A 26,888-nucleotide genomic window follows, 5' to 3' on the forward strand; every position below is an offset into this window, starting at 1 on the left:
CAGTTCTTATGCAGTTATTTTCTGTTATTTTTATGTTATGTTTCTAACTAATTTAGGAGGATCTGTAGAATGTGGTTTTCGCTTTGGCTTTATGGGGAGTTTTTTTCAATGGCAAAAAATCTCAAATACAATACAATTCCATATTGTAACACAATAAAATGTGACAAAACACCAGGAGTAGTGAATACTTTTGATTGCCACTGTACATATGCTCAGGGGAGGGCACATTAGACTTTACAATAATATACTTTAAGTGCACCACTTCTCAAACTAGACAGCTATATAAAGAATATATACCTTCTGTGCCTGTTTTTTTCATCTCTTCCATTCTGATCAGCTTCTTCCTCACTCTTCGAGTGGAGTTCACCAGCTTGTGAAGCCGTTTAAACTTCACTGATTCATCTGTTTCATCCTCAGACTGCTCCCGTGACTGAAAACAGAATCACATTTTTATCAGCATCCACAAACTGCAGAATCCTGACAAGAAGTCCTTATATCCCCAGCACTGAACTGAAAATGTCATCTTTCTAGGAAAAAGGAATGCAAGTAACAAAATCAGTAAAAACCTAAAATTATCTTTACAAAAAAATGTAGGAAACAAGGATCTGAATGGAACTCTTTCACTTACTATGTTTTACATGTTTTAATTATAAAAGATGTTCAGGGGAGATTTTCAGCAAAATAAAGCGCAATCAATGAATAGTTGTACAAGGTAAAATTATGAAATTACAAATTGCTCAAAGGACTTTAATCTATAATGCTTTCAGCATAGAAATCTTTCATTTAAAGAATTCCACTAATGACGCAACTCTTCACTTACAATTTCACAGTATTTTGAAAACGATCACCCAAAGTTTCCATGGATATAAATGTTCCAGATAGTAGTGTCAATTCATTTTGGGTGGGAGTGCAAATGTCTGTATTGGTTGGTACCCCGTTACCATAAAAGGGACTTTCATTGTGCCAGTACAACTGATTTTGCTACACAAGAGGGGTGCCAACAGGTTTACACTGATGAGGTTAAACATGTAAACATGCTCCTCAATGAAACAGGCTTCCAGAGAATGGATACCTGATAACAATTTGGGAATCTGGAATTTCCAGATAATGCCCAGCAGCACATGTTAACATATAGTATACTTAAAAGGGGCAATTTCACATTAAACAAAAATGGAAGAAGGAGAGGCAGATGAAGAAAGAGACAGGAGAAAGACAGCAAAAAGTAAGTTACAGGTTTCCACCCATCTTCAGAACCTCCTTGAGAAACTAAAAACCATCAGGTTGTGGTTACTCAAGAACTCAAGACTAAAATGTAGGGAGACTTACACTTACACGTGGACAGTCTACAAGGTAATGTAGGAATATTTTCATAAAATAATTAAAGCTCTAAAAGGTAAGGCTATCCTATAAACTGATGTTAAAAAAGACAACCGTTAGTCCATCCATCCATTTTTAACTGTTTTTACCAATTCAGGGTTGCGGGTAAGGTGGAGTCTATGCCGGAAAAGAACAGGAGCATGGCATGGTACAACCTGGATGGGACGCCAGTCAATCACAGGGCAGATGCACAAATGCACACACTACACAATAAGTACAAGCATCATGAATTACATACTGTAGCAGCAGACTTTAGAGATTTTATAATCTTGTACATGCAATTTATATGCTATAATCTAAGAATACAAACACCAGAAATGGTTTGTAGTGCTACTGTACGTTTCTCTTCTCATGGTTTTCTGACTGTGTTTTATGTCTTCAATGATATTAATTGTTTGGTATAAGGACTGCAGCAGTCAAGTCACAACATTAAAAAAAGGGCTATGCTACTATGTTGTTCTCAGCATCCCTGTTCAAGAAGCCTGCACTGACAGTATTGTACGAGGAATGATGACAAAGTCAATTACAGACTGAACAACTAACTCTAGGTCCGATCTATGAGAAACATTTGAAAGTGCCTATTAAGCCATACTGAGAAATTTCCATCGCTGGGACCATATGTCCATTTTTTTTCAATTATTTTAGCAAAAGCTGAAGTAATTTTGTGGTTAATGCCTCAGTGTTTTTTTAGTGGTTTCCAGAGCAACATTACATCATATTGCAGACATCTGGCTCCACTGTTCAAGCCATAGCAAACCAGCCAACTCAGAAACCAGAAACGCAGTTAAAGAAACAGTAAGCCTTTTTGTTTTACAGCTATAAATAATTAAAGTAAAAAAAAAATAAGACCACAGTGCTGTCTTCCTATTTCCTATTATGAAAATAAGTAAAGGAATGAATTTTCATTTACATATTGCCCTTCCTGAATTCCCCAAAATGCTATCCTAGTACCTGTTGTCAAAACCCATTAATCCTCTAATGAGTTCAGACATTATTTTAGCCAATTGATGTGGGACTTAGCCTGTGTGAGGAATAGGAGGATGGGAAATTTTATTTAGCAAATTAAATGTTATAAGGGAATCTGGTTTAGCCATAACACGAAGATTGCCACCCCTTGATCCCTAAAAGAATGCCATGGGAATTTCAATAATAAATTATCTTGTCCAGAAAATTGTCTCATCTCAAACATGGCTCCCCAAAATACTGTTTTTTGAGAGTTCTTTTTTTGCATGTATTTATTTTGCTCAAAGAAATTCAGCTCAAAAACAGAAGAAGAACCTAATGTTCTTGACACATTCTGTCAAGGAACACACTTGCTGATGTTTGGAGGTCTGATCCTGGGTAGATGTAGCTGAATACACAGATACATGAGTACAGCTGAGAGTAAAACGAGACAAATATTTGGAGAAGAAGTCAGAAGCTAAATATGCTGTTTCAAAGAGTATGGGTTCCTTAAACACGTTCTGTGCATCTCATTATGTATTTCACACTTTTATGTAACCTTCACACTTCTGAAAATTGATTTCTCAGAAGGGGTTAGAAGTAAATAAAAATCAACTGCCTTAAAAACTGCCTTACTGCCTTCGGTATTTCTTTTTCTGCAGCAGCATTATACCCTCATTTTCTTATTCTCAGTCATGCAACAGAAAGTTATTTTTACAACATGTATCATTTAGTCTAGACCAGATGCAACAGAGCTCCATTTAACAAACCAAGGGTTAGTCAAAGTATGGGGGAAAGCCAATACTAAACTCCATAAAATATGAAAAGATATTCTGGACTACATGACAGCCTAAGGAAGTGGTCTTGAAAAGAAGCAAACTGTCTGCCATGTATTTACTGCACTAAAGACTATACATCAAGTTAAATGCTAAAAACTAAACCTGCAGAAAAAGTCTGCAGAAAACAAGACTACAGAACATTGGTTCTTGAGCATAAGACAGGTCCACAACATTATCTGCATTATCAATAATGTATTAGGTATCCTGATAAGGATAATAAGTGGATCCAGGCTGAAATATTTTAATTGCGATTACTAGTCTTTAGTGCAATGTGCTGAGAAGGATTCAGTACAAGAACAAGCATCTTTATAATTTGACTTCTGAATCTGACAAGAATACTTGTTGCTGTGTTTATGAGCATACATGACTGTCGGGCTGCACTTCACCATTGTATCCAACTTAACTGTGCTCTTTTGAAATAAGGCTATTTAAATGTTGAAATGAGCTATTTTGATTGTCCATCATTTCCCTTCACATGTGTTTAAAGTACCTTCCATTTTAAACTGCATTACACACTGATTCTCAAGACAACCAAAAACTCCAAGAAAATTACTGTAAATGTGTGATCATTTTACACTTCATAACCACTCAGCATAGTGTGTACAGGTCACAAACCTTGACCCTGCATTAGACACAATGGGGACATTGCAGTTTTTTAAACTTAAGTACTGTTTTTATTTGGTTTCCATTTCTGTGAATAAACCAGGGTTTATTTTTAAAAAGATGTATTTTTAACCCTCTCTAGCAGCTGGAACTAAAATATTCAAAGGGACATGTTACACACTGTGTAACATCTGATCAGTCTTGTAAAACTGTTCTTTCAGAAATGGTTTTTGGGTCATTATGTGTATAGGTTAGGCATACTTTTGCTTTCCGGGAAAAAAACAAAACAAGGTGAAGACTATAGTAATCATACATACTGTATATACATTACAAGCTAGGGTGCATACTGTACAAAATTAACAAGCTTAGACTGAGACCTGACCTAAAATTCCGAAAAAGTAAACAGCCAAGCAATGCAGCTTTGAAAGTGTTTATGCCCCATTGTGTCTATAACCAAAGCAAATAGTGCACACACATTTATTTATAAATTTAACCAAATCTTTTTCCCTAGACATTAGAAAGTACAGACAATGGAAGAAGAACAATAAAAGACTCGCAAAATATTCTAACTGAAATTAATTAATTAAACAAAACTACTTATAAGGATGTGTTTCTACTTTCACACAGTGTGGCAGCCTTATGCACTACAGAACAGGGCATCATTACATAAGAAAGAGGAATGAGGAAACTGAACTACATTGCCACCACTGGTATCATTATACCAAATGGCAGAAAAGTATTTCATGACAATACCAAAGTAAATACTTTATTAAAACTTTTCCCAAAATGTAATTTTGAAACAGACATTTTTTAGTAACAGTCAAGAAAGGCCATATAACTGCAAACATGCTACAGGCAGAAACAATTGCAAGTATAGTTCTCAAAATACTGTATTTGCATTTTAATATTGCAAATATTTGATACAAAAGCTAAAACATCTTTGTACACCTAAAATCATGAATTTCAAACCCAAAGTTAAGTTAAAATGTCCCATCAGCATCAAGAATTACTTGAAAGAGATTCCTTACTTACCACTTTTGGCATTTAGTAGGTTACAGATTTTATCTCCCACGCAGCTTATATTTGTTTTCCATAAAACATTAAAACTCTAACATCAATAATAAGCACCACATTCAACTCCCAGTAAATTGCTTTCAAGGACGCACAACTAAGTTCACTTCTATCCATGAAAAAGGGAGAAGATAAACTCATGTTCATTAACTACTTAACAGCAAATCATGCGAAGTACAGACATGCTGCCTTAATAGTAACAACCCAGATTGTCAGTGTACTACAAGTTTTCTATTCAAAAGCAGAGAAAAGGAGTGTTGTATATTGCAAACAATCCCCAGTTTCACTGACGAAGGCTATCTGACCTCTTTTTGGCCTCCATATCCTTAATTACTGTTGGAGGAATTTTTGCAGAAGAAAAAAGGAAACGCTGCAGATTCTTTGCTAGCCAAGATGAGGTCTGACCCTGGAATACTAAGGCAATTGCAGATGCTACCACAAGCTGAAACACAAATAATTTAACTGTTTGGAGGCTTTAGATGATACAACCACTATGCAAGGGTGGGAAGTAGGACTTAATTGTCTTGGAACTTTCCATGTAAATTTAATGCAATTATGACAGTATTATGCAAAAATCCCAAAAAGGTCTGAGAATAGTTCAAGACAAAACACAAGCATACTGTATTGACAGACAAACATTTTAAATACCCATTGTTTCTAACCATTCAGCCCCTCAAAATACATCTCAAATGCGTTCTCCAAGGAAAAAATGAAAATCGCAAAACTCTCTCTTTATACAGGATTACAGACACTGAATTTAAATTGTGTCAAATTATCACAGATAATTCCCTCAACTACTTTGTTCCAAGACTAAGTGAAGGACTATATCACTTTTAATAAACAACACTTCTCTAAACGAGGTAAAATTTAAAAGGCTGAATTCTCAAAGCAACAGACCTGCTGTGCTGGATACAATATAGCTTTCTTTCTTTTCCATTGTGTTAAACATGTAAATCTTTGGCAAAACCAATCTCCTTTTATTCCATTCCCTGTGATACATTCTGTAATTCTTTCTCCAAGCAGCATAAATGCAACCACATAAACATTATGTAAAAGGTTCATTGCAGTTTCATATGGATGTCATTTTGTTGCGATGCTGTGACCTACATCTGTCAGCTATACATTTCTATCTTTAATCCACCATATCCCCAGGATTCATCCCAGAGATGCCTAGCCTTCTCCCATGTCCCCTGCCTCCCAAAGCTGTGCTCAGTACACAATCCTGCAGTATCTGTGGTCCTCTTGAGATCAGCAATGATTTCCCAGAACGACATCCGAGAGAAACCAGGCACCATTTATTCCTTTGTGGATCTATCAATTCATTATCACAAAGAGTGGCCAACTGCATATCCCGTCTGAGCGGAAGTATTGTCAGAATTTCTAAACTATAACGTTCCAAGGTCAAATCACAAGTGACCACAGCTGCTATTAAAAATTCTATTCTTATGATGTGTACTGTGTAAACTGATGTTAAAAAATTGTTTTACAGCGCCCTAAAGATCTAAAATCTATTTATAGGTTTTAATTACATTTAACCTATCAATGAATGCATCTCCACCAGGAAAATACGTTTAATGCTATTATATTTTTTTTGTAAATTTTGTAAATTTTTACCATTAGATTCAAATTGAATAAAAGTATAAGTCATGGCTATAGCTTTGGTTATATGGTCATCTGTCAATAGATGGCACTAGGTTTGGAAGATCATGCTGCAGCTTGTGTGATTTATGGCAGTAAAGTAAACCAGTTAACACACTCTCTAAACCAGAAGCATGCATTCGAACACATCTGCACTGTTCATGTCATCTGGAAACCTGAAAGGAGCTGCATCTCTCCTGAGCATACCTCACACCCGAAGAAGGTTCCACAGCCGAAATGTTGCGTTTCCTTTCTTCTCTTTTCAGCATGGAATAAACCTTCTACTTGTTCCTTTGCAGCCTATGCATGCTGACGCAGCAACCTACTTAAACAATGTCTATTATTATTTGAGCAATATATGTTTTTAAAATAATCAGAGCTTCTCTTCTTTTGTAAATTGTTTTTATTCATGTTATTGATTGTTATCCACCAAAACATGCAGGTATAAAAAATATTTACCATAATACATACCATTAAAATGTATGTTTATAAATGGAAAGTGGTGATTGCATTAAAACATTTTTTGCATTCATTCATAATGTTTCCTAGCCATACATTAGTGAATACAATCAAATAGGGGTTTCACAAAATAGTCATATTCCCATATATAATTCTATCCACTGCACATGTAGCTTCTGTTCCCTGTTGCTATGTACTGTGATATAAATATTTCTTGCACAATTTCCTAATAGGTGGTTTGGACTGCACTAACATCTTCATTAAAAGCCCCAGTCTGATTTTGATAACAGAAAATTAATTCACAGCCTCAATGTACAGGTAAATAATAACATTCTAGCCTAAAAATATGTACAATGATTATTTTATTGTCTTTTCTGTAATCAATCACTTTGATTTAAATATTTTTTTAATGTGTGGTCTACAATGGGTGTTTCTTAGAGTGCAATTTCCATCGCTAAAATGTTTCCTATGTAATCAAATGAGTAATGGCAATACATGCCGGCTCACGCAATTTGTGTAGCTTTGTCTTATTTTGAGATATTTAATTGAATTATCTATTAGTTTTATCTTCAATTTATTAGTGATTCTTTGCCACGCTTCTTTTCTGGTTTTTACAGTGGATACAATATTGTGCCTATTATAACAGATTTTTATCTCCTCACAGTTTTCCATAAGAAGCAGTAATTCACTGAATTAAGATCCACATTCTTTCACTGTGGTTTTGCTAATGCAGATGAAGGTTACAAGGCTCGATCCTCCTGCCTACTGAAGTGTGGCGTGATTTAAGCCTGACTAACTTTAACTGGTTTATTGAAACCAGAGAAACCTTTGTGAAACTGGAGTAAACCTGAAGTCAGTTATCAAGTTCATTCAAACTCCTAAATTAGTTAAACCTGCCTTGTGGAGCAGCCCTTGTGCCTTCTAGGTGTAACCCCCTGAAGTTTAGGTCATAAAACATCACCACCAGAGGGCCTATAACTCAGAATAACCCACCATGGAAAACAATACTGTTTGGATCAGTAATACGTTTAATTTGGCAAAGCCTTACTCACTTGTAGGAAATATTTTAGCACACAAAGTTTACAATGCCTAGCTCACTGAAGTTAAAATTAAATTTCACCCAACAAGAGAGCAAAAAAAATTGATCTTAGAAATATCTATTTTTATATTTTGGGGTTATAAAGAATCAGAATTGATGTGCACATTTTTAACCACAATAAAAGTAAAATATACACAGTATCTTTTAAAACCTCCAATTTACATAGCAAAAAAATAACTGGTATGTGCAGCCCCATATTATGATTCAGAATACGGTAACAAAACTTCTGGTGCCGTGTTGCGACCTTATTACATTGTAAACAAGCAGGCTTGTGAATACATCTCTTTTAATCCAATAGAAATATTGCTTTTTATTTCGAGAAGGTTTTGCCGACAAATACTACTTACTGTTTAACTCTGCATGCACATCACTTTGAAACATTTCTGTGGTGAAATGTCTGCTGCACAACCTGTACATATTCGATCTTATATCGCATTACATTAGTCATTACAGATACTAGGGAACTGGAAGGGCCGCCTCTCAATACAATTAGAAACTCTAAAGTTTGCGACATCATGGCTACTTACATTACTTTACATTACTCATGATCTTGTGCTTATTTCAAAATTTGTTATTTCTTTCTATAACGTCAATTAATTTATTTTGTTAACAAGATTTAATAACTGGCCTGATAAATTGGGACTGCAGTTCCCCTTTAAAACAGAGTAACGCTTTACATTAAGATTAGTTTATTACACAAACAAATCCACTTTTATTCATTTTAAATTCCATTCAGTATGGAAAATTCTTGAAGAAATATGGTCTGATGAATAATCAAATCAATAATCAAAGTAGAAAAAAACTACTTCAATTGTTGGCACAGCAGAACCACTATGTTGTTAAATTAAAAAAAACAAAATTACCAACAACTTAAAAATGTTCTGAAGTACAACATCAACACTTTGATATTGGCACTGAACAACTGGTTCAATAGCAACTGAACACACTTCTGGAGCAAACTTCCAGTTCCTGTTAAGGGAGTATGGTAGTGTCCTCTCACTAGATTCAGTTTTCTTATATTATTTACCTTTATACGATTATTACCACTAACTTTTTTACCTCACCGCTATCTGTTATTCTCATCTCTACTGCAGACTGCATACATACTGTGCTGTTGAATAGAGATGCTCTTTGAAATTTCCAGCAATCCCCCAATCCAGGATTTATCATGGTCTTTGTCTCGTCCGTTCTGATTCCACCACAATGTTTCCATACCTTCCTAGTGAGTCATCTGCAAACAGTCTACAGGTACCCAAGTCCCTCTTCTGGACACAGAGCAGGGAAGGTACCCTCACACCACAAGTGGACACGCCTCGGCAAAAAATCTTAGAACAAATCTACCAAATCTAAGAAGTCTCTGTTGCTTTCAAAGTGGTAGAGGATCTGCTAGTGTCAAATAAAAAACAAATCTACTTTGCTCAATTAAAGGGCTGTTTGAAATGATGAAAACTGCTCTTCTCAGCCTCTGAAAATCCCCCATCCCCTGCAGAAGACAATAATTTCTACCTGCTTGTCAATTGATTATTCACGATCAATATTTGAGTAGGTCTTCAGGACAGTTTAATCTGCACTTCACATTTTCAGGTCAGACATTTCGTCACGTTAATGTGGGCTTCCAGTATCTTCTACTGCATTCTATATCCTTGTTTTAAATTGTGCTAACTTATTTCCTCTCTTTGAAAACTGTGTTCTCATTACAGCAAAACTTTTTGAAAAGCTAATTTTATAGAAACTAAATATTATAACAAAGTTTATTATTATTTTACTTAATGAATGATAATCCTGGTTGCAGAGGCACAAGATAATCTGCACCACACTCTTCAAGCACAACTCTGAGCTGGCAGCCAGCCAAAAAACATCTGTATCCAAAACAGAGCCATGAGCTGAACTTGTAAGCCTTGTACCTTACAATAAGGTATTAATGCACTGAACACTGAATGTAGTGTCAATGCATTAACAGAAAACAGAAGAGAAGGCCCCAGGCATGCCGTTAGCTCAATGTGTAACAATATCCATTTCAGTATAGGACAAATGTTAGCACTCCTACCAGCTCAACGGCTACAACTATACTCTGCAGCAAAACTTCAGAGAAGTTCCAGTCAAATAAAGATAATACATACAGTATTACTCTGTTTTAGAAATCACTTTCTTGACTAAATCACATTATTTATTTTCTAAGTATCACACCTCCCTTTAAATTGTAATTATAGTTTTTAAGTTATTTCTCCATATTATAGTTATACACCTATAGAGTTAAAATAGAGTCATATTATCATGGCTGCAACACACGGAACATGTGGAGTGGTACAGTATACGCACCATTACAGACTACAAAACGCAACCCAGCTATATTACACAACAGTCTGTCTCTCTTCCTGATGTGCTAAATTCATTTTATGCTCAGTTTGAGGTCAGTAACGCAAATCCTGCCAGGAGGATTTTAGAAATCCAAGATGAAAACACACTGATCATATCCAGAGCAGATGTGTGTAAAGCTTTTAAAAAGACCAATCCACACAAGGCTCCTGACCCTGATGCTATCCCTGGCCGTGTTCTGAAGGCATGTGCAGACCAGCTAGCAGATGTCTTCTCTGACATATTCAACCTTTCTCTAGCTCAGTCTATAGTTACTTCCTGCTTTAAGAAAACCACCATTGTTCCTGTCCCTAAGAAACCCAGAGTCAGTTGCCTGAATGACTATCGCCCCGTTGCAATCACATCAGTTATCATGAAGTGCTTTGAGCAGTTGGTCAAAGCATACATCACCTCCTCACTGCCTGACACCCTAGACCCACTACAATTTGCATATCACCAGAACATGTCAACAGAGGATCCTATTGCCACTACCCTCCATACTGCCCTCTCAACCCTGGATAAGAAAAGAATATACATGTATGTGAGAATGCTGTTTGTTGATTACAGCTCAGCATTCAATACCATAGTGCCCTCAAAGCTTGTCATCAAGCTCCAGGACCTGGGACTGAACACCTCTCTCTGTAACTGGATCCTGGACTTCTTGACGGAACGTCCACAGGTGGTGAGGGTAAGCACCAACATATCCTCTACTCTGACTCTAAACTGGAGCCCCCCAAGGCTGTGTGCTTAACCCTGTCCTCTACTCCTTATTTACCCATGATTCTGTCGCTAGTCATTACACAAACTCCATCATAGAGTTCCTGATCACAGATGGTGAAGAGTCTGCATACAGGGAGGAGGTTAAAACCCTGGCAGCATGGTGCCAGGAGAACAACCTCTTTCTGAACATCAGTAAGTCTAAGGAGATGACTGTGGATTATAGGTGTGATGTGTATATTTTATTATGTATTCACCTTGTAATTTGCACTATCTGCACTTTGCACTATGTTAATCCTGTCTACAATGTCTATGTCAGTGTCCTGTCTGTATTTCCAACATGGTCCGTACCACTGGCTGGAATGACAAATAGACGTGAACTTGAACTCATAAAAAGTTATAATACTGTATCCTTTTCTAAGAATACGTAGTAAGGACACCACTTGCTGTTACTGTAAAAAGATAAATGTTGTAATGATTAACATCACTTTAAAGTTTTATTAATATGGAATAGTGTAACTGAGCAGCTAAAATATCACAAGTGGACATTTTGGAAACATTTTGACATTTGTTTCTTTTTTTAACAAAATGTCTTTTGTCCTTGTAGTGGTAATGAGCACTGTAGTTCTATTATAGCTTATTGTGAACATGATGTGTCTGTTTCAGGTTTACAACTGCATTGCGAAAATCTAAATTTTGTCTTAATCCAAATCTCAGCAATCAGTAATCAACCAACGATTAAACTTGGAATTTCAAAAAAAATGTTTAAACTGTACTATATAGTACATTGCCTGGAACTGAACCTGGTCCGTCAGCATCATTCAACAGGGAACCAGCTGGATTAATTATTATACGTGATGGTTTTGCATTTAAGGATTTCTTCACAGAAATCTTTAAATTAAACGACGGAGGGGGGAAGGATTATTTTTTACCTCCTCCCCACTGATAGCGGATATGTGGTGAGCGTTCTGGCGCACTATGGCTGCCGTCGCATCATCCAGGTGGATGCTGCACATTAGTGGTGGTGGAGGGGAGTCCCCATTACCTGTAAAGCGCTTTGAGTGGAGTGTCCAGAAAAGCGCTATATAAGTGTAAGCAATTATTATTATTATTATTATTATTATTATTATTATTACAATTGCCAGTAATCAGGGAACATCTTATCAACAGATTACCAATATGATGGGCAAACTATTTTTATTTTATTTTGAAAAACTAAACTTTAAAAGCTGTAAAGAACTGTCTTAGATACTTAAAAAACACTTTTTATGTGTGACAAACAGGTGATTTTTCTTCCTCGTAATCAGCTTAGAATCTTTGTGTACGTTGTAAGATTTTTACTTTTTAATTAAACGTTTAAAATACTTGATAGCAATATAATTATGGAGTCTTGTAATAAGCAGCTAAAACATCACAAGGGATCATTTTGGAAACATCTGACGTTCGTTTTTTATATTATTGTCCTTTATAGTGGTAGTGTTTCTTACATAGCCGAATATATAAAAATAGTCCACTATTGTAGCTTGTTGTTGGCTACGGTGTGAGCATGTGTATCTGGATGAATTATTATAAGTGATGGTTCCATGATTTAGGATTTCTTCACTAAATTAAAGGAGGGAAAAGGGTTATATTTACACGTTGTGTTTCGCTTCTTCATATATTTGTAAAAAAATTCAAATTTAAATGCAATACAGCATATATAATTAATAATATTGTAACAAATTCAGGTTCTTGGGCTTGTGCTCTCGCTGTTCCTGTCCCGGTTCATCCTTCACTACATGGGTTCAAACCCGGGTCTCTTGTGTAGCACAACAGAGGTTTTGACGGCTGAGCTACAGATCTTCTTCAGCCCATGCAGCCAACATCCCTGTTATGCAAAGAAGAGTAGAGGGGTGTACTGTCATCGCGCCGCAACTGGCTTGTACCATCTGTATGCCTGCCGTTCGTTACAATATTAATAATGAATGACCATGGACGAGCTGTAAACTGAAGAGTTAGAGAAGACATGTTGAATCTTATCTTTTCAGCTTGGAATTTAACCTTTACAGCGATCCTTTTGGCTATATTTTTTACATAGCCGGATGAGTAAAAATAGATTGGATTAATAACTGGAGTAAGAAAAGACATTTCACATATACTTTAAAACGACTTTGGAACAGTGGGAGGTGAGACCCAGCTGGAAGGGTGGCGGTATTTTGATTTCCCTGCGCAAACCGTATTCGCTACAATACTATAATGAGTCCCTGAGGCATAGCGTTCAAATTTCGGAAATAGAAAAAATAAACCTTTGTTGAGTTTGCACGAGAGTCAAAAGGTACCTTTTGAGAAATCATGTACTACTTGCAAAGCAGCTGATTTTGACAAACACTTAAAATCTGTCTGTACTGTAGGTTTATTTAATTGAGCAGAAAGTCACCTTGCTCTTACTAGCGGCTCTGTTAAGCAGAGTTTGTGTTAACACACAACACCCTGTTGAATGAGTTTTAATCAACTGTGTCTGTCCAGGGGGTTTGGGAGAGTGAAAAAAATTACCGCCGGCACTTTTCTTTACCCCCTTGTGCGAGGTGACAATGTGGAAAAAAGTTTTTTTTTTTACTTTACTGAGAGTGTAAACATTTAGTGTGCACCAGAATGTGCAATGAGATTACCGAGATGGATAGTGTTAGCAAATATGTTGACAAATATCTGAATTTTTGCTTTCAAGAGGCAAGATAAAATTGTATCCAGCTGTGAATCACCTTGCCCCCGTGGAATTGTGGGAAAAAGAGGTTTAGTGGGCTGCGTTGCTCACAGTGTAGTGCCCATAGAGTGTTAGTTTTAATACACTGTACAGTATAACAGTATAAAGCAAGTATGTTTTTTAATGTTTGTAACTGTTATTCTTGCAAGCTCATTTTGTATTCAGTTTGCTTCTGTGTGTTAGCCGGTGGGCAAACGTTCCAGGTGAAAATTCTTCCACAAGGAGTGTACCTTGCAGATAAGACGGCACCAAACTTTTTCGGCTCTGTATGTCTCTCAAGCCATTTCTCTTTGGCATTTTAGTCATAGAGGTGGGAAGATGCCTCCCCCTTCCCTCTGCCTGCCTGACCTGTTCCCATTTTTAACCATTCTATGTACAAATCGCAGCGAGTAAGAGTAGGGGGAGACAGGAAAAAAAGCGAACCCTGGCTTAATTTTCAATTATATTTTACCTTCATTTTTTATTTTATAAGTTTGTATTTTACTTTTTTTTTCTTGTCAGATTTAACATATATGTTTGCATACAGTTTTACAAATTAATGTTTTTACAAGATGTGGAAGTGCAACAATTTTTTTCCCTTTGCGAATTTTACTAATGATTGATTAATAGTACACCTGACTTTATTTGATGATGATGATGTTATCCGGTCAGTCGGATCCGACTCTCAGCGATTCTATAGGCCATCTCTTGCCACGCTTTTTGGTCTTGGACTTTCTCTTTCAGCTGTTCTATGCCTAAGCCAGAGTCCATTTTGATGGCGTCGAGCCACCGCGTTCTTTGGTGGCCTCGTCTTCTTGTTCCACTGACCATTCCAAGCATCATTGCTTTCTCCAATGAATCTGATCGCATCACATGACCAAAATAAGTGAGCCGGAATCTGGTGATCTTTCCCTCAAGCGAAATTTCTGGCTTGATGCACTCCAGAACCTCTTGCTGGTGACCACTGCTGTCCATGATATCCGTAACAGTCTTCTCCAGCACCATAGCTCGAAAGCATCCATCCTCTTTCAGTCAGCTTTTTTCAAGGTCCAGCTTTCACACCCATACATTGATATTATTTATGATTGACTTTATTTAGATGTATATAAAACATTGAACTGTGACATAACATTCAAAATACAATTGAAAATAGTCTGTGATATTTGTGTAGACTAAACTTTTCTAAAATTTATTTTTAAAAAATAAAAAATGATTAAAATGTATCATCTTTCCATGTGTAATGTCATTAGATTGTACAATAGGCCCTTGATTTGTTTAGCGATGGTCTCAAATATAAAACTAATTGGTGTGTAAGCTATGTTTAATGATAATTAAAAGATTTCAAGATAAAATAAATTATTTACATTCCTTTATTGAGTTTTAAAGGCAGACACGTTCAGTACCATAAACACCGCAAGCTGCAGAACTGTCTCCTTACGGCACCGCCACTTCTCTGACTGAGCTTAGTGCGCTATTTTCTCAGCTACCTGCTAATTTGCTTCACACCACGGGAAGACGGGAGAATGTGAGTGTACGAAATGCATGTTGCGTTTACAAAATTAAAGTGTTTAAAATGTTTAATAAAAAGTTTTAAAAACTTACAGCTTACACAAAGATCTGATCACAAGGAAAATCACCAATTTTTCGTGGATTTCGTGTTTTTAAATAACCCGTTTTTTATGGGTTTTAAAATAATGCAATGTCTGTTTTAGGCAGACACGTTATTTTTTCTTTTCTTTAAAATTAAAAGAATCAGTTTCCAATTCTGCCACACAATATTATGTTACATTTTTATGTTTTTGAGATACTTCAGAAGGCTTCAACTGATGCATAAAAAATATAGCATAATGCCTTCTTACGTTATAAAGTCACTTGCACCTGGGATCTGCTTTATTCAAACTAAGGTTTCTAAAAATGCAACCAGGTACTAGACATGTTTAAATAAAAGCTGTGAAAGTTTTCACAAATTGTGATCTTTAAACCTGTAGGTTGCAGGCTGTGTCATCTGTTCACAAAGATATTGATATCTGAAACATTGTGTCTCATAAATAGGCATTTTAATAAGCAAAGCTTGAAATTATTATTATTAAATTAATACTGTTAATAATGACCAGACACATTATTATAGTTTCAGTGGTATTTTTAATACCATTTTGTTATTCTTGATTCTAATTACAATATATACGATTTCGTTTTAAGGCTTGAGGCGTCACTGAATAAAGTGTTTTGATTTAAACCAGTTGAACAGTTGACAGTATTCACGTTTGCTACTTCACGCTTGTATTTCATATTAATATAACTTAACATTGAATATGTTATAATATATTAAAAACGTTAATATAGTGTACATAATATTTAATATTTTATTTTTTAAAAAGTATTTGTTAGAAGAAAACCTTGTCCTCTAAGCAGGTATTGATCTTGGATTGCCTAGACAGAACCCCTATTGACAAACCCGCTGTACCAACAGGCTGCTCGGAAACACAGCCGAGACGAACAGCTTAAAAATGTTTAGAAAGTAATCATGCATAAATTAGTCAAATTCAAAATAAAACATATATACAAAGATAGTGGAATACAGTAATATTCCACTAATACTACCAGCTATATTAAGACATATACTTAGATCCTTAAATTAATATAGTTATAAATTATAAAATTAACATATTAATTAGATAATATGTTTATATTTCTAAATTAATATTGTTTATGACCTTCAGACGCATTATGCTCCTCTTCTTTTTATGCTCAACTACTAAAATGTCCCTTTAGTTGTCAAATTCCATATTAATATTCAATATTAAGCAGATTTAAACATGCACAGATATTAAATGAAGCAATAATTTCACTAACAACCAATGCACCATGAGTGCTGCCTGTTGGTCATTTTGGGCCAATCACAAACTGCGGTATAACGCACTAAACTGCAGATAATTCCGCACAGTACGATGTAGCCATGCATTCTGAATGGCTACATCTGTAGATGCTTAGTACTGAAATATTTATCAGCATATCTTTTGAACCACAAGGTGAAAATAGTCAAAAATGAAAATAAGGTAAATGATAGATAGATCTACAGTATCTATCATACTATTTGAAAAATAAAATGCAAGAGAGATGAGGGAATGAGTGATCAGTCTCATCAATCTTCCAGCTACAAATTAATTAAAATAATCACCAGTTCAGGCAAGACATAAACCTAAGAAAAAAACAAACACATCCCATAAACACTGATTTTTGGTGTTTTTAATTATAAACCTAATGAGCTCCTAAGTGGTGTAGCATGAAAGAAAAATAACACCCTAAAACATGAATCGAGAAAACCTTTTTTAAATTTCTTTTATATGATAAATATTGTCTACTAGTGTAAGTAACGGATGTCAACATCTTTGTTAAGATCAAAACTTGGCAATGAGGCAAAGCCTGACACACCTTGGAAAGTCAGGACTGATATCCCAAGGTTTACCAAATCTGATAACTAAAAGAAGCTGCAGCAACACAAACAGAAACATTAACACACAACATCCATTTGAATATAGATATTGCATATACTCCCTGTTGGTATATGAGAGCAACTGTTATCTTTTACCATCATGAAACTTCCCTGTCACAAAGCTTGTGTCACGTTCAAGAAAAAGCTAGAAAAATATCTGTATCCATTTTCTTCAGTTAATCTGGGCATGATGGACTTTTTAATAATAATAATAATAATAATAATAATAATAATAATAATAATAATAATAATTCCTCACACATATATAGCACTTTCCTGGACATTCCAGAAAAGCTTTGAGTGCTTCACAGGTAATGGGGAGTCCCCACCACCACCACCAATGGGCAGAACTAACCTGAAGATGTGATGGCAGCCATAGTGCGCTAGTACACTTACCACAGCTATCAGTGTGGAGCAGAACAGAGTGATAAAGCCAATTCATAGATGGGGATTATTAGGAGGCCATGATTGGTAAGGGCCAATGGGAAATTTGGCTAGGACACCGGGGTAACACCCCTACTCTTTTCAAGAAACACTCTGGGATCTTTAATGACCAAGGGGAGTCAGAACCTTGGTTTTACACCTTATCAGTAGGATGGCGCCATTTTACAATATAGTATTCACAGGGTGAGTGTAAATTAATTGACGGGATTGCAAATCAATCCTGAATTCCGAATTAAGCACAAAGTCATGATAGTCGTCATGTTGTTGAAAACCCCTCATCTCGCCAAGGGTGAGAGTGAAAGTTTCTCCGAACTGCATGCAGATCACATTGGAGCATTTCTGCTGTGAAATGCTGCTGCACAACCTGTACATTAGTCATTACCGTGACTAGCAGGAAGGGTTGGATCACATCGCAGTTCGGAAAAACTTTCACTCTCACCCCTGGCGAGATGAGGGGTTTTCAAAAACATGACAACTATCATGACAAATTTCATGACTTTGTGCTTAATTCGGAATTCAGAATTGATTTGCAATCCCGTCAATTAATTTACACTCGCCCTGCGAATCCCACCAGCTGCAAAGTATAGATAAAGTGCATGAATGTAACCTAATGTAGAAAATATTTAGCTTTTTAGACAAAGTTAGATTAGTAATACACCAAAACATAGTGAGCTATCACAACAGTGGTTTAAGTCAGCAATGATTTTTGAGAGTTTATTAAAAATATATTTTAACGCTTTTGTGGAATTTAATATGCAGACAAGAAAATGCGGTACTTACATTGCAGTTTGAGGACTCATTTATATTAGTATTGGATTCATCAGTCCACTCTGCATTGTCAGTACTGCCGGACTGTCTGCTCTGGGTCTCATACTCCTTCAGCTACAGAGAAGAAGAGTTTAGGAAATGACTCAGATGCTTTTTGTTGCTGGAAATGCAACTAGGGTTTGTGATGTTGACTGCATTGCTATTCAATGGCTACAACACTGACTATAATTACTAATATAACTACAGTAAGCAAACACAACAAACAATTTGTATTATTTTTCTAAACAAGTCATGACTTTTACTTTGTGCCAATTAGTTGGACAAAACAGAATTTACAAATACCTGCCACGGAAATGTACATTAAATAATCAGACATTTAATAGTGTCATTTAGTAATTAATTATGTTTAGACTGAATATGTTTTAATCTAAAATAAATTCCATAAATTATTATCTAAAAATGCAATGAGTTTAAAATAGTCATTAATAGACATTAATGACTACTTTGTACCAAATCTGGTTAATTTGTTAAACAGAACCAAAAATGATGTTTTATTTCCTGAAAAGAATCAACCTTTGAGTCATCTGATGAAATGTTTATCTTGTAGTAAAAAAATATATATATATCACAATCATGATGCTGCTCCTGCTGTTGGGGACAATGGGACAGAAAAAGGAATAAACCTCCAAGGGAGCTTTGACAGGAAACCAACGTTCTATGTCTCTACAGAATTCAATATCAACACATTCTTCCTCTAAAATCATATGCCTCCTAGCAAAGTACAAGTTTGTTAGGAAGTGTTAATTTCAAATAAGTGGTTTTAGTAAGAGGTGACTGAAGCGTGAGGAAGACACAGGAGCAGTGTGTTCCACTCTGCAGTGTAGGGACTGTGATTCACAAAAGGTTAGCTTTTTGTAAGTGCTGATAACCTGTTCCTGCAAGACTGTGAGGCAGGTGCCACAGGCCACGTCTGCTTCCATGAGGCAGATAAAGTCAGAACAGCTTTATCAAGCTCTCTCCTTGAAGTTCAAAGCGAGTTGGCTGTATGACCTGCTGGGTTTGATTTTATGAGCTCCTATCAGGGAATGGATCAAGAAACAGGGGATTCCTACCCGAGCCAGGGCCTCCTCCACCGTTATCATCTTCTCTTTCACCATCATCATCAGCTGGATGCGCTCCTCATCACTCATTGTGATTTCACTGGCCACGTAGCCAATGTCCTCTCCTGCAACACAGAATGGGATCTGTAAAAAAGAGCCTCAGTGAGCAAAAATGTTCAACATATAGGAGAGGCAGGAGAGCATATTCAAAGCTTTACATTTTGCAGCAGCGTGGAAGAGTGGTTAGAGCTCTGGATGGTTGTTGTTTCAAATCCCAAGTGGGACACTTCTGTAGTATCCTTGAGGAAGGTACCTCACGCAAATGTTTCAGTGAAATGCAGAGATGTTCAAATGTAAATTTGTAAAATGTAAAAATGTAAAAAGAAAAATGTGTCAGCCAATTATTAAAACAATAATTGCAGTTTAGAAACTAAGTGCTCCAAGGTCTATGTTTGGCAGACGAATGCTGCTCTGTGTTTCTTCACAGATTGTCATACCTTTTGATGACTGCCGCGTTACTCCCTTCTGTGACTTGCGAAAATTCTGCCAAAAAGACTTGTTTTTCTTCTTGCAATCCCCTTTCCCTTTAAAAAAACAGGCTCAGTCATGTTAAAAGAGAAATGTGTATTCTTAAAAAAATGAAAAACTCTACATGGGAAAAAGAACAACAGTGTTGCCAATTATTAAGGACTTAATAAAGTTGCAACAAAAATTCTAATTTTGTGCCCCAAATTAATACATTGAAAAAAGTGAATCTATAAACCTTAAATAATACTTCAAACTAAACTGTATATTAAATCAAGATTTTCATTATTTTTATAAAGATTTAATGCTGGAGTAATGTTAAATATTAACAAAACAGCCCAGTGATATTTTGTTATTACAAGGCCCTGGGATGCTGCAGATATTAGCATAAATAAGCAATTTCTAATAATGGATGTAGATTTCATGTTAGAAAAAAAAACATTAAACAAGGTTTTTACAGTATTGTTTGATCCACATGTTACTAAATTACATAGTTAAGTAAAAATGCATTTAATTATTGCTGTTAATTTTCTCAAATACTGAGTGCATATTTTCAGCTATTGAACTACCAACAGAATTACTTTTATGCTACATGAATTACATACTGTATATGCTTTCATGCTTTCATGCTATTTATGCTATATATGAAGGTTCTTAAAGATTTTATTAAGATCACCCCCAAAAAATAGGTAAGACCATGAAATAAAACAGGATAATTAAAAATAAATACAAGATAATATTATTTTTGGAGCAATAGAAAACATATCACTACTATTTCTATGAGCAACAATAATTGAATAAAAATTCAAAGAGCTTTCTCATTCACCATTTGGCAATACTTTTCTGAAACGTTTTGAAGCTCTCAGACCTTGGCTACCAGGGAAAGCATTTTCTGCATTCCAATGACATTTTCTAAGGTGTGTGTTTGGTGGGGGAAGGGGCTGCCCCTCTATATTGTGTCTTGGGATGTACACTACAGCCACAACAGGCCAAAGATTAGATAATACAATTTTCCTTGCACTTATCATCGTTCTCAACAAACAACAGCTTCCACTAGTCACAGAATCTGGTAGAGACACTATACAAACAACTAGATGGTACCCTTCCTGCAGAGGGAGTGGGGATTATGAATTGGTACTGAGGGGGGTTGTGGGGTAGAGGGTTGCAGGCAATACCTTAGCAGAGCATTTGAGTTACCTGACAGTCTGATCCTTGCAAAATGACCAGAAAGATCTCCCATGGCCACAGGGTATCCTGAATATAAACTGCAGTGTTTGAAGCAGGAGCAGCAAAATTCAAAGATGCTTCAATTCAACCTATATTTACCTCAGTAGAGATATCAACATGCAGCATGAGCCCTTAGATCTCTGTGGCTGATCTCAGCCTGTATAAAACTGTCTGATTTTTTGTTTTTAAAGAGCAAGACATTGATCATGTCAGTACAGGATACCAATGAATGGATACGAATGAATATGAAATTAAGCATTTACTATTGCAGTGTTGTTGACTGCAATCTCTCACGAAGATAAGAAAAGTAAAGTCAAGACCAGAGCCACAGTGGCTGTAAACTCTACGGGATATTCAGCACAAATAGAATAATACTAACCCACAGATCCATCTTCCGAGCTAGACTTGTGAAGGGATAGCCTAAAAGCAAACAAACAAAAATTACAAATTTGCAAAGGAACTGGAAATAAAGAAAACCATTCCCTTATCAATAGTAGCCTCACCTGCTTTCAAATACATTTTGCTTCATTGTGTTTCTGTTTAGACTTATTTCAGACTCATTTGTTTCCACCCTTCAAGGGGAGAATTCCAAATGACCAATGATACATTGTTTCTACTGGTTACAACACACTTTAGTGTTCATAAAAAGGTATTTGAAAACCAACCAGAGTCAACAATGATGGAAAAAAAACAAAAATGATCCTACTACTTTTAAACAGAGCAGAGATCACAGTGATTCGCCCCGAAACAATAAAGCCTTTTGACAAATAGGGAATACAATTATTACAAATAAAGCCCTCACATTGTAACCACATTTAAAATAAACTCTCATTTACATTAGCTAACACTTGTTGCTGATGCTACCTGTCCTCTGCAATACAAAGTGTGCAGTATCACAAACACACCACAAAAGCACAAGAGGGCAGTATCAGTACTCAAAACAAGTGCCCAAAACAACAAAGGTTTATACAGTACGTTAGTATGAAAGATAATGTGTGGGTTTTCAGGTTGATACAGAGACAAGCAAACTGCAGCATTTATTTCTGCCTGCACTGTTCTGTTAAGCACAGTCCGTAATGAATAAGATTGCTAAGAAAGAAAAACCACGCAAGGCACAATTAGGCACACAATTGTCTAAAAACATTATTCAGACATTCACAGCCTTTTTGTTTTATAATTACTAAATTAAGATGAAAGCAGACTTTTTTCTTGTTAAACTCTTCTATGTTATTTTAAGGAAAAAGTTCATAGAGGGATCATTATCATATTTGACCCACATCATAAACAAATTCTACAGGATACCAAGACTGTAAACACATACTTTACAATAGGACCATTCATGTACAAAGATTCTTAAGACAAAATCATAATTTATCAAGCCAACCCTTCCTTTATCTCCTTAAGAAAAAAAAACATTTTCAGTTTGTAGAAAGCCAAATAAGATAAAAATCACATTGTTTTTAAAAACCTTCTCTTAAATACTCAAAAAGGTGTGCCTCTGTTAATGAAGATGTGGTATCAATGGCACATAATATGAAACATCTATATCACTGGAATTATCAGGAAATACTTGTGAGTACCCTTAGGTTAGTGTGGTTATCTGCCATTTCCATTATCTTAAGCTAAAAGCTTTTTCTCTGTAATAAAGGCATAGGTTGGTTTACAAAGTGTTGGAGTTTATGTAGAAATGCATCATAGATCATTCTTTAATTATTCAGTTTCTGCCAGGAAACTTTGTGTAGACCTGTTATGAGAGTAGTGCCTGTATATGAGTGTTATGCTGCAAAATAAATGATAATAAAAAATCTTTGTTCTCTAAGTTATCATGGTCTCAGTTCTTGCATGTCTGGCAGAAAATGATAACAAGAAATTAGAGGAAAATTAGATAAACCACTGGAGCAGGAGAGTGAGTTAGGAGAATGGGTATGGAGTGAGTATGCTTAATTTACATTATTCTATCATTACTCTACTGTAATTAACTCCATTAAAGTACAGTAGTTCTGCATTTATAACAGGGTATACTATATAGCAATATCATAATAGTGGTATAATTTTTTTGTTTGCACATGGAATAACTTATATTTTAAAAATGCTATATTTTACAGTATTTTATCAAAATTCTTACTACCAATAATTATTCTTACTACCAACACTACTTCTGAAATTGTTAAGTTATAACAAAATGCCCTGTTTTCTCCATAAGGTGGATGCTGCACATTGGTGGTGGTGGAGGGGAGTCCCCATTACCTCTTTGAGTGGAGTTTCCAGAAAAGCGCTATAAGTGTAAGCAATTATTATTATTATTATTATTATAAGGTATTAAGTCCTGTGTTTGCAAAATTACCATTTGCAGAGACTTCAAGGTACTTAACCCTCATGAATACCTAGGTTTTACTATATATAAGGTAAAGATGCTAAGCTATGCTAAGAAACACTAACACAATGGATGACTGCACTTCAGTAAATCAAAGCTATTTTCAGCTTTATACATGCTTTCTAATGAGAGATTTAAAATGTGAAAATGGTCTAATTCAAATGCCGTGATGTAATAATCTCAGAAGAGGACCCTCAATTTTATGTTGCAAGGCTTCTATTTTCAGAGAGCAAGTGTTTACGATTGCTTCTGAGGTCATCTCGACATGGAATGCCATTCCCCATGATTAGACTCTGATTAGGTCATGTACCGATGTACTACAGTCATGGTTGCAAAAGGTGGACAAACCTATTATTTATTCTGTGACACCTAGGCAAAGGGTGTCCATCCAGCCAAGGATAAAGTTTAATTAAAAATAAAATCAGAATAAAACCTCTTGCAAATAACTGAGATGTAGTAACAGTAAAGTATTATGTATTACTTTAAGCAAACAATTCATCATAATACATTTAAGTCGTGTACTAATTTTACTGAACTTTATAAAAATTAAGTACCATAAGAAAAAAAATCTGAATTTTGTCAGATTGCGGACAACCAGTAGAATGAACAGAATTCTTCTTGAATTTGCCCCATTGGTTTCCTGTTGTTTTATTACTCAGGGATTAAACCAAGCAGATTTTCTGCATATCTGAGGCCTAAGTTTAAATGTGCTTTTTTATATGGTGTTTTCTGGGAATTACCTCACGCATAAAAAAAATAGCACTTTGGCAATTACATTGCAGTCCAACAAATGAGACAGGATCCATCTGCCTCCCATATGTCATCCACCCTGCAAAACACATTCCCCAACACTATACTACTGCTATAGCTATCGCACATTCTTTCTTATACCCGAGCTGCATAACAATACTTGGGAAATCCTGGAAGGAACACAAGGTATGAAACTATCGCAGTGTATCATGCACCAGGCCAGAAAGGTAATGTTCTAAACTTTGTTGGTTAGACTGTCTAAAAACTGCTAGCACAGGAATAAAAGTAACCAAAAAAATCTTAAGAAGCATAAGATAGCATAGAGTATTGCATAAGTAAGCACAGAGGGGGGAAGGTCATCTTCTGATTTTTATGAGATACTCAAAAAGGCAGCCCCACGTCGTCGGAAGATTATGGTTATCAAAACAGACTTTTCATTGTAGTGCACAGACCACAGCAGAAACAAAGTTCCTGTCACCTGCAATGCGATTTTGCAGGTTTACAATTAATTTATCAGACCTCTCAAATTTCCCTTTGAAATTAATTCTTTCCCTATAAGTAAAACATCATTACACATAAGTTAAAATGTAGGCTAAACCTTGACTTAAATTAGGGATGGTTTTAAAACATTTAAATACTTATGCTTATATATATTGCCTCTGGTGAAAACAAAAGACAAAAAAGGCTGCAATCCTTCTGCTTGAGGGGGAAATTATAAAACCTGAACACAGTTCCTTGAAGATTTGAATGACTTAATGTGTGGGAGATAATTCTACACCCTCAGATCTTTAGTATAACAGGATTACTGGATATTGCAATGTCATGGTTTCAGTGCACTCTTCAGCCTCATCTCTGCTTTTGAGACTTAAAGAACAATTAAATTTTTGGAGCAATTCAATTTCACATGGAGTGACTAGGTATTTGCCAGGGGACGTGTAGCAGACTGCCAAACAAGTACAGGAGACAGGAGGCCATGCTAGTGCACTACCCGCCCTGAGCCACCACAGGGAACACAGCAGTAGAGAGTGTCAGCTACCGACAACCACATAATGATACTTAATGCTCACTTCACACACTCCTACCAGCTGAGATACATTCAATGTCTTAAATTGCTTGGAATTAAGCTTAGCATTTGATTAGACAACAACTGATTTTTTCCTAGAGCTCTACACGGGACTTACAACGCTTTGAGAATTTAAAGTTTAGCTATTGACATTTTACTTAGATAGAAGTAATGCACATTGTTATATGTGTTCAAATTGTAGTTGTTTCTATTTACCATGTACGTCAGTCTAGTCTTGTACCAACACTGTGGTTTACTTTTTTGAAGCCTTTACAATATTTGTCCCAAATTAAGAATTATTCTGTAACCGTCACTTCTAAATGATGGTTTCTTAGTACGGTTCTTTGAGATGGCTTTACAGATAACGATACATAGCATAAATCTTTCTGCAGGGCACTGTGTAAGAAAAGTGACCTCATTCTTAATTTGAACACAAGCTTATTCTGCTTGTTAAAAGTTGGGATCCTTCAATAATGCAATAGATTTGTTCCTCTCCATTCATGTTCTACTACAGTAACTTTGCTCTAAAGGGTTAATGATGCAGTGACATTTGGGAATGGCCTCCACAGTGCATGACAAGCAGCAAATGTAGTTTTTTCACTCCAGTGGAACTAGGAAAGGGTTTATTTAAGCAAGAGATGATATACAACTACTCCAGCAATCCTCTAACTGACCTGTTGCCTTTCCTTAATGCTACTGCTGCTCCAAAATTACAAAGACATATATTAACACAAAACTGACCAAACGCACCATACCTGTGAAATTTAATTTAAGACAAGCTTTTCAAAAAACAATTAGGATTTGAAGATGCAGTGATCAGAAGATTGGTCGGATTGCTGTTTAGTTATATATGAAAAACTTATAATGAAGCAAGATTTGTCAGAAGACTGATAAAGATAATGCAAACATTTTAAATTAATGTATTTATGGACTACATTTAGATACAATAAAATCTCTGAATTGAATGGATAGAAGAATTACAATTATTAAACATTATTGGTTTCATTATACGTCAAAGGATGAGGAAAAAAATCAGATCACTTTTTAAGCAAAATCTGTTTTGACACGTGAAGAAGGCTCCACAGCTGAAACATTGTCTCTTTTCTTTTAAGTATGAAATAAACCTTTACCTGTTCCTTTAAAATATGGTTTGGGATAGCTGAGTGGTGCATGTTTTCTTTTTATGCACAGTCTGCATGGTACAGCAGCCTACACTTTTGTGCCAAGAAAACTTTAAAAGGGCATTACATTTAAGACTTTGCTCTTCCCAAAGTAATTTTTAATGATTTTTTAACAGATAATGCACACTTGCCCTTAACCATCTG

At 35.7% G+C, this 26,888-nt stretch overlaps 1 protein-coding gene across 10 annotated transcripts in view; it reads right to left on the bottom strand.

Annotated features, from left to right (window-relative positions):
- Window positions 1–26,888, bottom strand: part of sash1a (SAM and SH3 domain containing 1a) — a 498,818-nt gene that overhangs the window by 39,405 nt on the left and 432,525 nt on the right. For 8 of the 10 annotated variants that reach the window (XR_015935367.1, XM_088625125.1, XM_088625129.1 and 5 more), the window contains 5 exons: window positions 21,756–21,796; window positions 20,122–20,208; window positions 19,637–19,749; window positions 18,537–18,638; window positions 298–430 (listed from right to left, as the gene is read on the bottom strand). Coding sequence is in view for 9 of the 10 variants with exons in the window: in XM_088625125.1 (XP_088481251.1) it covers window positions 298–430; window positions 18,537–18,638; window positions 19,637–19,749; window positions 20,122–20,208; window positions 21,756–21,796 (476 nt within the window). In the remaining variant the exon portion in view is untranslated. The remainder of the gene's footprint in view (window positions 1–297; window positions 431–18,536; window positions 18,639–19,636; window positions 19,750–20,121; window positions 20,209–21,755; window positions 21,797–26,888) is intronic. The other 2 variants (XM_088625126.1, XM_088625133.1) reach the window with 1 other exon arrangement.

This window comes from Lepisosteus platostomus, chromosome 3 (genome assembly GCF_059453375.1).
Source record: "Lepisosteus platostomus isolate fLepPlt1 chromosome 3, fLepPlt1.hap1, whole genome shotgun sequence".
Classification (NCBI taxonomy): Eukaryota; Metazoa; Chordata; class Actinopteri; order Semionotiformes; family Lepisosteidae; genus Lepisosteus; species Lepisosteus platostomus.